General features: G+C 34.3%; 1 protein-coding gene across 1 annotated transcript in view; it reads left to right on the plus strand.

The window, feature by feature from the left end:
* Positions 1–12,579, plus strand: part of LOC105499008 (Rho guanine nucleotide exchange factor 26) — a 137,720-nt gene that overhangs the window by 26,389 nt on the left and 98,752 nt on the right. The window contains exons 5-6 of the mRNA XM_011771393.3: positions 2,407–2,463; positions 5,779–5,939. Of these exons, the coding sequence (XP_011769695.2) occupies positions 2,407–2,463; positions 5,779–5,939 (218 nt within the window). The remainder of the gene's footprint in view (positions 1–2,406; positions 2,464–5,778; positions 5,940–12,579) is intronic.

The raw sequence follows: 12,579 nt of genomic DNA on the forward strand, positions 1-12,579 counted from the left end.
TAAGAAAGTTCAAATGAGGTTGCTTTGGCTGTCTGTGTGTTTAAAGGAGTATTGCTTTGGCTGTCTACGTCTTCCCATTTGTACCTAGCTGAAGCTGGTATGAAATGTATATTTTAAAAATGAAGCCAGACGCGGTGGCTCACGTCTCTAATCCCAGCACTTTGGAAGGCCGAGGTGAGCGGATCACCTGAGGTCAGGAGTTCCAGACCAGCCTGGTCAATATGGTGAAACCCCCTCTCCACTAAAAATACAAATATTAGCCAGGCACCGTGGTGCACACCTGTAATCTCAGCTCCTCATCCTCAGGAGGCTGAGGCAGGAGAATTGCTTGAACCTGGAAGGTGGAGGTTGCAGTGAGCTGACATAGCGCCACTGCACTCCAGCCTGAGCAACAGAGTGAGATTCTGTCTCGATAAATAAATAAATAAGAAAAAGGAGCCTGTACAATTTTAATTTCCTTCACCTTATGTATCAAGTAAGACTCGTAGGTTTTAAAAGCTGGTATATTATATTTTCTTGCCTACAAATGGAGACAATAGAAACACTTGAAGAAATGTGATAAATTTGACAATACTTTAGATTCTCTTAGCAAAAATTGGTAAACTTCAAAAAGGATGTATATGTTAAGACTGTAGGTATAAACGTATGTTTTTCATGCTAAAAAAGCCTGGAACATCAAGTGATTTTTACTTAAGTTTACAGATAAGGTCACTGTTTCTGAATTTGAGAATTTTCAGAGGTATTTCCTATTAAAAACTTTGTACACATTCTTTCCCCTTCTTTTCTTCCTTTTCCATTCTTCTTCCCTCCTTTCCTCTCTGCTTTTCTTTCTTCCTTACTTCCATTTGATGTTATTCACCTACATTCTCATTCTCCCCTGATTGTCTCTTCTCTGCTCTCTCTCAGTCTTCTTGGGGTCCCCTTTTCAAATCATTCTTCCTCTTTTCAGATCATTCTCTCCCCTCCTGGGCTTCATCTCTCCACCTTGATCAGTCTCTGAAATCTTCTTGCCTGTTCATGACCTTCTACTCCAGACACCTGCTGTATGGTGCTACTTAATTTGGAGTTGACTGTGGAATGATGCCTCAGGTGGACAAAATGACTCTTCTGGGCCTCGGAGGAAGAATCTGGAGAGCCTGTTCTGTTACAGGGCATAGAAGGATGGAGACGGGAGCACAGGCCCGGGAGCAGCAGCCTGGCAGCCAGCAATGAGGAGCTGCTTTGTCATAACTTAGAGGGAACTTTCAGGCTCCCCAAATGTGCGACCCTTCAGTTTTCTTAATCAGAATACAAGAATGCTGCCCGGAATGTCTTTTTCTAGCACCATAGTTTTGCTAGTTCCTTACTGATGGCTTTTTTATTAAAGGAATATTTTACTATCTGTCATGTTAGTATTAGTGAAAGATTATAATTCTGTATATTAATGCTTTATCTTTGTCAAAACTACCTTCTCTTTCCCTTCAAAGGAGCAAGTACTTTAGTTGTGGGTTTACCCTCTCTGTTGATCGGACAAAGTACTCTTAATTCCACAGTAAACTAGCTGTCATCTGTGTAGGTCTTTAAGCCCAGGTTTTTCATTCTCTTCTCAAGATTTTTTGGGTCTGAACCCCATTTGGGCGGAGATGCCACTGGCATGGAAAGTCTTGCTGGTGACCTCACCTGCAGAGATTGTGGGCATGACACCTGTATATCTATCTGCCGGGCTTTAGGTCATGCAGGAAATCCTGTGAAATTCCTCGTCAGGGTTAACCAAAGGGAGCAGCTCTGAAGGGTTACATTCTTCTGGCCAGTCTCCTCCCTTATTAAAATGTGTAAAGAATCCTTTTTAACCATGAATTCTTGCTGACAGGCTGACCCAGGGTCAGGATGGTGGGTAAAGCTAAGAACATTCCAAGACATATGTGGACAAAAAAAAACACATGAAAACTGGTACAGACTTGGTATTAGAAGGGGTCTTAGTGATGCTAGCCCAACCCTTAAAATGGGGTGCCTTTCATATAAAGTAGGGGGTCCCTAACCAATAATGTTGACTAAAAGCATTAGCCCTGGAATTGGACTGGCATCGATGCAGATCCTGGCCTCGTTACCTATTAGCTACGTGCTCTTGGATCCTAAGCCTCAGTTGTTACCCCCATCTGTGAAATGGGGAAAAGAACAGTATCGGCTTTCTAGAGTTTGTATGAGGATTCAATGGGAAAAAGGGTGTAAAATGCTTAGTATATTTTTTGGCACACTATAAATATTTAGTAAATAATTGCTGATTAATTAATAATAATTTGATGAATTCAACATTTTGTATAGTTTATCTTAATTCATTTTTGAAGGGCGTAGAGTTATGCCTTGAATAATAAGGAAACTTTTAAAGTATTGATAAATGAGTCAACTCTACTTTGCTTTTTCTCCTAGGTGAAAAGAAATGGATTATCTCAGACAGTAAGCCAAGAGGAAAGAAAGAGACAAGAGGTATGTTTCTATCGAGCAGCTGCTTTAGAGCTCTGGAGTGTGCGTGTCAGTCTCTGCTCTTTTGTGTTTTCACTTTTTGTGTGCACTTGTTCAGTGTTGTCCTTTGAAAATTGTATTTGTTTAACACAAGCAGTAAGTGATCATTTTAAAGTAAAGCTACACATAAGCCCCCAGAAAAGAAAAAAATTTTAAATATCTCAATATCACTCAACATCATTTGATTTTAAACAACAAAGTCCCTAGTTCAGGTATTTAAACTGAGAGAAATATGATAAAGAATGAAACCAACGTTGGATCCTAGAACTGAAAAAGGATGTTTATGGAAAAACTGATGGTCACATTAGTCTGTAGATAAATGGAGCCTATTTATGTAAGATACCCTAGGTTAGGGAAAGCTGGATGAAGCATACAGGGGGCTCTGAACACTCTTTGCAAGTTTTCTATAAATTTAAAATTTTACCAAAATAAAAAGTTTATTTAGTAAAAACAAGTTAATAATGGAGTTTTACAACTTGAAGTTTAAATCAATGCAATTTGAGAAAACTGCATATTGTAATAATATTGTGAAGCTTTCAAAGTGTTTTCCTCTTGCTTCATGCATATTAGTGTGTGCACGTGTGTGTATGTCAGTGCATATGCATGCATATAAATTGATTCCACAAAGGACACAAGGATGTCCCTTTTTTTTTTTTTTTGGTTGACATTAAGAATAAAGCAAAATTTAAGGGTGCAGTATAGTGCCATTTTTCCAAGTTTTAAAAAAGTAATAACATAGAACTTTGATGTACCTATCCACTGAGAATTAACAAATGTATAACAATTGTAATTTTTCTCCTTTTTTAAAAAGAACATAAAACTGATAGTGTAGAAGGCCTGCATTCTCTTCCTTAGTCCCATTTCTTTCCTTTCCTCCCCAGAGACAACAACTGGTATGTATACTTCCAGCCTGTGTTTTAAAATTATGTATAACCTACACACACATATTTTTTTGTGCATGTGTGTGAAAATATATAGGTATGATATTATTCTGTGCATATTTTTTGATTATTTGTTTTTTACACTCAACATTATTTTTGAGATTATTCATGTTAATGCATATGAATCTAGATCATTCATTTCAATCATCATATAGTATTCTCTTCTATGAACACCACCTTTAAAGATTTTTTATCTATTTTTCCAATGCTGGACGGTAGATGGGACTTTTTCCTTCACTGTTAGCATTGTGACGTAAAAACGTTTCCCTCTCCTTGTGGCTAAATTTAAAAGCTCCTCCAAGGTATTAATCCCATTTGAACACTTCTGTTCTTTTAAACCTTATATATTTAAACCTTGCCTATTTCTATCATATTCTGAAAATATTTATTCAGACTTTCTATTCCTATATAGCTATTTCTACCTGCTATATATAACAGGTCTAACCTAATTTGCTGTTAAAGAGTTGATAGTATTATTGCAGTATATTTTAGCAATTATTTTATTAAATGTATTATAATAAACTACCAATTATTTACCGTTTCCTGTGATCTGTTATAAATAGTTCATTATGTCTTTTTGCCCAGTTTGGATATTTGGATTAGATTACACACTCTCTCCTTGATGTAATCAGAAGTAAAGACTGAGCAGAGTGGGGGAAAAGAAGGAATGAAATGACTTCAGATAGCTGTCTCCTGTCACAATTCATTATACACTGAACATCTGTCTGTCCACCAAACTTGAAACATACCTCAAAATTTATTTCAAGGAATCAAGACAAAAGCCAAATGAATGAGACTTTATAACCCTAAATGTTTTCCTTTGGAGATAACAAAGGTTTTATTAATTAGTTTATGCCCTTCAAAAACAAATTAAAATAAATTATATAAAATGTTGAATTCAGCAGTATTAATTTTTGGTTCTCAAAACCCTCAACACTTAATCACATTAATAAATTAGCATAGTTCAGCATTGAAGAAGTGAAAAATGTCTTTGCTGTTGCAAATATTTTAAGTCATTCCAAGGCATCATATACATCAACACCTGAAATCCATTATTTATGGTCCAGAAGGTAATTTTTTCTTTAATTTGCTTTGTGTATAGTTTTTGGGGGTTATTGTATTGATTGAAAAAATTACACAACATACAGGTTAAATGAGACTCTTAACATTTTTTAACTCTTTACTCTTCAGATAGTTAAATCACTTAATTTCATGAAACACAGCTGAGGCTAGATTAGCACATTTAAGTAAGACCCAAGTCCCTAAACCTTACAGAAGTTAAAAGTGGAGGTGAACCCTGAGATTAGCACTTCTAACCTGATTTCTAAAATATAGAGCACCCATCAGCACCTGCTTGTGCCTTTCCTGCTCCCACCCAGCACAGTACCCTCTGCTCTTTGGGGCAAGGACTTGAAGGGGTGGAGCCCTGGAGATCAGGGTGATGAAGGCGGCATTACCAGGGAGCTTTCCAGGAAGTCTGTGAATCTTAGGCCTGCATTTTCCCTATGTCCCTTTTTAGAGGATCTGAATTTGATTTTGTTAAGGATCTAGATGAATTCCTTACACAGGGCGTTGGAGTCTTATCCACATATGTGGGTTGGTATTTCATCGTTAGCACTTATCAGGAAAACCACCGTGTGCCTGCCTCTGAGAGTCTCTGCAGAGAGTCCTTTGCTCCTTCTTGAGACACTGATGAGAGTGGAGAGTGTGACTTGTTGAACAGATGGAATTACTTTCAATTGTATGAGTTTATATAAAAGAATTCCTGTGGCTGATAAGAACCTTTTGAGGGTAGACACAGTCCTACCAGAATATTTGCTGTTATTGACTGAAATTAGATTAAGCGTAGAGAGAGGAAGAGCATGACACACAAGAGGGAAGGGAAGGAAGGTGTGAGAAATTTTCTCCGAGTCTCAAGAGAGGACCATAAATCCTTACTTTCCCTAAAGCAGCATGCTTTGAAAGCAGGACTGGAGGAGATGACCCCAAAGGTTAATGAATGTCACACTGAGATTTTATGACATGCTCTAGCTTCCTTCTGTAGAGTCTACCCCTTGGCAAAGGCTTGACCTCAGGATGTGATGTCAAGTCATCCACATGCTTTCATTTTTTTCGTATTTACAGATAGTGATTATTTTTTAAGATTTGGGTAAATGTGTATTATGTAAAGAGAGTAGTTTGGTGATGTTGTTTCTTTAATGCTTCTCTTTTTGTACTTTCCAAGATATTATGCTTGAAAAGTGGAATATCTTGTTATTCTTATAGCAAAATTATGACAGCTATATTTAGTTCTTTAATTAAAATAATTAATAATACAATTATTTGTCCTTCTTACCAGGCTATCTTTGAAGTCATATCCTCTGAACATTCATATCTACTCAGCTTGGAGATCTTGATACGAATGTTTAAAAATTCTAAAGAACTGAGTGATACAATGACTAAAACCGAGAGGCACCATCTTTTCTCCAATATTACAGACGTCTGTGAGGCAAGCAAAAAGTAAGTGCGCTGCACTCTGCCTTTGGTCGTGCCAAGAAGTTGCATACTAATAGACACTTTGTTATCTCTAAAGGAAGGCATTTCAGGTCATAAAGTCTCATTTAATTGGCTTTTGTCTTGATTCCTTGAAATAAATTTTAGATATGTTTCAAGTTTGGTGGATAGACAGATGCTCAGTGTGTAATGAATTGTGACAGCAGACAGCTGTCCGAAGTCACTTTATTCCTTCTCTTTCCCCACTTCACTTGCTCTTTATTTCTGATTGCATCAAGGAGAGGGCCTTGGTTTGGTACTAGTCTGTGATATTCATCCATTTCAGTAAAGAAAGAGTAAGCCTCAGGCTTAAGTCTTCTATAGGCAGTATCCGGCTACAATTTAATAATATATATTTTCATTATATTTAAGATTTTTTGCTTTACTTTTCGTCATGAAAAGTAGATAAAATCATATAATAAACTTTTATTCATTCAAAACTTATGTTTAGCAGTTGTTAAAATTTTCCATATTTACTTATCAATGATTTTTGCTTAAATTTTTCCAACTATATACATAGGATGTTTTACTTATAAATGCTTCACTATTCAGCTCTTATGAATAAGTTTATTTTCTTACATAACTACACCATTGTGGTCATACTTATGATGATGCTTTTATGATTTTATTCTATTTAATTTTTGTGTGTGCAAGTAATAGATTCACATGTTTTAAAATTCCAAAAATACAAAAGATCCTATAGTAAAATGTCATTCATATACTGTTCCCTGGCCACCTGAAACACAACCACAGTCAACATTTGCTTTCTTGTATATCTTTTTAGTAATACTTTATGATTATGTAAGAAAAAATATGTGTATATATATATTCTTTTCTTGTTTTTACTTAAATCTTACCATACTATAAACACTGCTCTGCCCCTTACTTTTTTTTTTTTTTTTACCTCTATCCTAGAGATTATAGCATGTCTGCACATTAAAAAACTTTCCTCATTCATTTTTATGTTTTTTTTCCTTGGAATTATTTGTTGAAGAAATCAGGTCATTTGTTCTGTAGAATTTCCCACGAAGCACATAATGTATGGGTGGTAATCAGTACCAGATCCATTAATTCATTAAGGATTGCAAAACAGTGTTACTCTAATTTATCGTTCTTTATTCATTTATTAGCCGAAATATTTCTATAAAGGGAAAGGTACATCCATCTGTTCATATACTCAAGTGGTAAAGTTCACCTTATTCTATTTATTAATGCTCAAATTGTTTCATCTTTGATCTTAATATTTTTTGGTTATATTCTTGCTATATGACATTTTAAGATGTTAAAGGATTATGTTTTACAATTCCTGCTCCAGGCCTGGAATCAGCCATTTCCCCAAAGAGCTCTGGTGTCTTTTGAGATGAAGTGGTATTTTAAAACTTCAGTGAGTACCAGGGGTGCTCATTGCTGAGTGGTTTTAGGCTGTTTCAGTAGATAGCCAGAAAAAAAATCCAAGCTTTTCTCTGTAAAACTAGATATATTCAAAGCCCATAGACAGTCCAAATTTATCAAAGTGTACATATTAATAGGTTCTTTTACATATATCAATTATACCTCAATTAAGCTTAAAACATGAAAAAGGAAGTCTAATTTCTATTTCCGTCCCCTCTATCCTATTCCCTTCCCGTATAGATACTCTTAAATAAGTTGTTTTTCTTTGTTTTTTATAATAAGCATATGCATATGTTTATGTATATGTATTCCCCTCCCTTTGTTAGATAAATGAAAGCATATTCTACTTATTTTTCTCAACCTCTTTATTCACGTAACAACATACATTAGAGGTTACTCCATAGTAGTTTATAGAGATGTTTTACTCCTTTCTCCAGCAAGTGACTGTGCAGTAATTTATTCATTCAGCCCCCTATCTATATGAGCATTAGGATTATTTTCAGTCTTACTGTTACAGAGAGTCTTTCTTTGTGCTTACACCCTGCTATATTTTAGCCATTCTATCTTTGAGATTTTCTAGAAATAAGATTGCTAGATCAAAGGGTAAATGCGTATACTATTTTGTAAGATACTGCCAAATTCTTCTTCAAAGAAATTGTACCGTTTTGCAATACCACCAAGAATAGATGAATGCTTGCTTCCCCAAAGTCTTTCTAGCAGAATATATCAACAAACCTTTAGATTTTTGTCAATCTGATAGGTAAGAAGGATTATCTGAGCATAGTTTTAGTTAGCATTTCTCTTATAAGCTTTTTCATATGAATAAGAGCCATCTGGAACATAGTATGTGTCAGGAAAATACTATTAAACTAGTAATATTCCTCTATGATATTGAAACGATTTAAAATTTGAGATAAGCACTAACATTACATCAACAAAAGTGAAGGAAGGAAAGAGGTTTTCTAATGTTCACTGAAACAGAAGAATATTTTCTTTGACTAGATCAGCAGTGTTAACATGTAAGTTTGGCTTAGCTAATCAAAGAGAATTATCTGCTTGATAAGGAGAGGGAAAAAGTATTAGCATTTTTTTTTTCCTGCTCTGAGAAAGATAGAAGCTGTTAGAGGCATCTTATCTGAAAAAGTTAATACAAGTAGAAATGATGAACATAACTGAGTTTATCAAATACCAAAATATTAGAATCCAGGGTATTCCCTGAAGCTTGAAGGACGTGTATGTTCATTTATTTAGTTATTATTTTAGTTATCTTTTATGGAATACTTATCATTCATACCAAGCATTATGTTATAGCCTTTTCAGTAGAGTATGTATGTACCCCTAAGTAGACTGCCCTCAATGAACAAAGTCTTAGGATAAATAACAAAAGTATTAATGTAGTTCATGGTTAGTAGGCATGTAAAGATCATCACTCTAAGAGGTCAGGAAAACTGAAAGAAAATTCTAAAAGAACTGTAATAGTAATATGGGTTTAGTTTAGTAAACTCTGTATACCTATGTAGTGTACAATTATATAACCAATAAAATGCTTGAAAGGAATATTTCATAATATGGACTTTTTTTCTAATACATTTAGATTTTTAAAGCAGATCTAAAGAGTGGGATTTCATATTGTTTTAGATTTTAATTATTTGAAAGGTAATTTATCAAAACATAAAGGATAATTATCTTTAATGAATTATGAGCTATTTTAATTTCTGTCTTTGTACTTTTCTGTAGTTTCAGCTTCTACAATAAACATAATGTAGTTAGAAAAGGAAACACAAGGAAAGGAGAAACAAGCAGTAAGAAATGTGAGCCCGAAATAATACAGGGGAAGTCACTGGATATGGCTGACAAATTCATAATTGGCTAACCTTGAAATAAGTCATTTTATTTAAAGTATAGACTAAAATTTTACTTTAATTTCAATCATTCACAAAATTTAAATCATTTAAGATTTTATTAAAAATTTTTATTTCTGTCATAGTTTGTAGTAAGGGGCTATTTTGAACATTTTTGTCTTTTTTATTTAAAAAAGAAAACTGAAATACTTTTCAGCCTCCATTAAAAGAAAAACAAAGAAATATCTGTATTCTTTACATTTTTATTTTGTTTTCACTTCTAATGCAATACTTTAATATGGATATCTGCCTTTGTGATAATTTGATCTCTGTTATATTTCAACTAGGAATGTTCAGCTTTTACATGATAACCTTATGTCTATATCATAATAACTAACATTACAAAAGTGTTTTTGATTTCGTTTGAAACACTCATTTCAGATACAGCCCTTTTGAAATTCAAAGTACTCAGAAGATTTGCAAAGGCCATTTCTTGATGTAAGACTTGCTTGTTGAACTTCAAGAGTGACACCCAAGTGTTGACAACTACTTATGTATTACTCATGAAAGAGTTTACAGTCCCAAGAAAATGTGAAATAAAATCTTGAATAAAATAAATGATCAGTGTCTGAATTAGATATTACAGAGTAAGAATGGTATTGTTAAGTATGTCATAACCAGGGCTCTCTTCATTGTTTTACTTTCACCTAATGAAAAATTATAGCTCTAGGTGATGACATATTCAATATAGGTTGTGGTCAGAACATCCTTGACATCCAAATTAACAGTGTGGTGTCTAGTCCCCTTCATTGTGACTTAGGTTGTTGACTGCCAATAAATAACACTAAGATTTATGTAAGTTGACACTGTTTGAAAACAGCAGGGACAACAATCATTTTGACTGTGTGTGTGTGTGTGTGTGTGTATGTATCAGTAGTATGTCTCTGCAAAATTCTTTTCTTCTTTTAAAAAATTTTCATTTCAGTTAACACTTAGGGCCTCCTATTCTACAAGGCTCCTAAATTCCAAAGCATTTCAACTGGCGGCATCTGCCCAGGGGCTGTTGGTTCTTGGGACCCATGGCGGTTGGCGAACACCCTCCAATGTATTTGTAGAGGCGTTTTAGGGCACTTTCCTTGAAATGGAAAGGTTTGGGTGGTATTTACCCCCTAAAGATACTTGGGAATGCATTTTTGGTTGCCCCAGTAGACATGGAGGGCTGTTGACATTAGTAGGTGCGGGCCAGGGTGCCAGGCATCCTACACTTAGTAGGGCAGTCCCAGATAAGCATGAATTGTTCCACCCAAATGCCACTAAAGCCTTTTTTGAGATGCATGGATGGAGTAAAAAGAAGACAAATGTCAGAACTTTGACAAAGAAACATTTAAGGAGCCTGTGGGTTGGGACAGAAATGAAGTAAATAGGATAAGAGGAACTGCACAGTGTGCATGGATCTTTCTGATGTTCTTTGGCTATAAAGGGTTTGCCTCTCTTATTAACACCTTCCTGTTACTCTCTGTCGGTGCCATGGCCTAACAATTGTTTGTTGTCTAACCCTCCTTAAAAGGAGTGTGTGGGAAGTTAGAATACTACTGATTGTTTTTACCCTGCCTAAGAAGGGTGATACACTTTCCTTTTGCATGGAATGATTAGAGCTAAATTCTTTAAATTTAGGTAGTGCCTAGATGGCTTTGGGTCAATGTCAGGGAAAAAGCCTTTGACTTCCAACTCTACTTCTTTCTGCTTTAACTGTACCAACTTCTTCCCTCTGACTCAAATTCATGAGCTCTTCCTGGTTTCATGGTCTCCCTGTCTTTTAAGGACCTCAGCTATCTTAAAAGCCTGGTCATCTCATGAAAAATGGAGTATTAGATATCATCTTTCAATTAGAAATGAATAGGCTTAATTCGTAACTAAACGTCACACATAGTATATACTTTGCTTATTTTCATATTTCCTTTGATTTTTTTTTTGGGTTCTTCCCCCACAAATCTATGCTTACTTAGGATAATTTATAGATAATTGCTGTGTTAATAGAAAAAGACCTATAAATATGATTAACTTACATTAATTTGCAACAGAATATGATCTAATACCAATTGTTTTTAAATTTAAGATACATCCCTATTAAAAGACTGATACTATTAGGAAAGAAAATTATCTTTTGTGTAAGACTGAATGTTAATCCTTTTCCCCTATTTAGAAACTCTTAAGGTCTAAGTAAGGTCTTTTGTGTTAAAAAGTTTTCTGCAAAATGAAAATTAGATGAGTCTTTGCTTTGATGTCTCATAAAAAGATGTGTTTTTACTCTCAATTCAGAGTTTTCATTCTAAATATCTAGGTTATGTTAACAGTCTTTCATTTAATTTTTTTCAATAACAGAGTGTGCTGTTATTAATACCCTATAAAAATATGCTACTGAAGACCTTTGCAAGGTACTTGTTTCTCTTTTTCCAATTACAAAGTTAAAACATTGGTATTCTTTGGAAAACCATTTAAAGCTAAAACTATGCTTGTCTTCGGTTTCTGCAGAGTAAAGTAAAAATATCCATCAATATGCTTTTGTGTCCTGAGGAACTGAATTTGTTCCCAACATATAATGAGCAGTGAATGCCAAATTCTCTGCTTTCTGCTTTGTGTAGCAGAGTAAATTACAATAGTAGTAAACATACAAAATAGTACTTACCCCGCACTTGCTTCTCCAAAAGTTTTTTCCCTAATTTTAATCAAACTGTATTAAAATTGAAATGCCATATGACATTAAAAACTACTTTACATGCACATGCTTTAATATTATTTTATGAAATTAGTTCATATTACCAGAAAATGACAATTTATGTAAATAATAGTATAGCATATTTACCTTATGAAATCTGTTTCTATTTGGTAATTAAAATTCTAAACTTTAATGCATAAGCAAATAACAGTAAACCTTCAAAAGTCTTTTATAGTATGAATATTAAAATTTCAACCTCCCTAATTCTTAAAGCTAAATTTTGAAGGAAAAACACATGAAATTTAACTAGGCCAGAGAATATGGAACATATTAAGTTGTAGAACCTGTTTAATTTTTGCCCTGAAGTAATGGCTGTTGCTGTTTGTTTTAGCAAATGTTATTTTCTTATTCCATATATACTCAATATAAACTTACCACAGAGTCTTTGGTAAATAAAGCCATTACCTTATTTTCCTGACTATAACAGAGAAACTTTATTCTTTCTAAAATCAATTTCTTCAACTGACAGTTGAAAGGCAGTGACATTCAGAAGCTACTCTTTATGACACTTTTTGACTTTTTCTCTGAGATGAATGACAAAGAAGTTCATTTGAAATTCACCCAAAGTATTTTCACAGTACTTCAAAGTAAGTCTATG

The sequence above is a fragment of the Macaca nemestrina genome, chromosome 2 (genome assembly GCF_043159975.1).
Source record: "Macaca nemestrina isolate mMacNem1 chromosome 2, mMacNem.hap1, whole genome shotgun sequence".
Taxonomy (NCBI): Eukaryota; Metazoa; Chordata; class Mammalia; order Primates; family Cercopithecidae; genus Macaca; species Macaca nemestrina.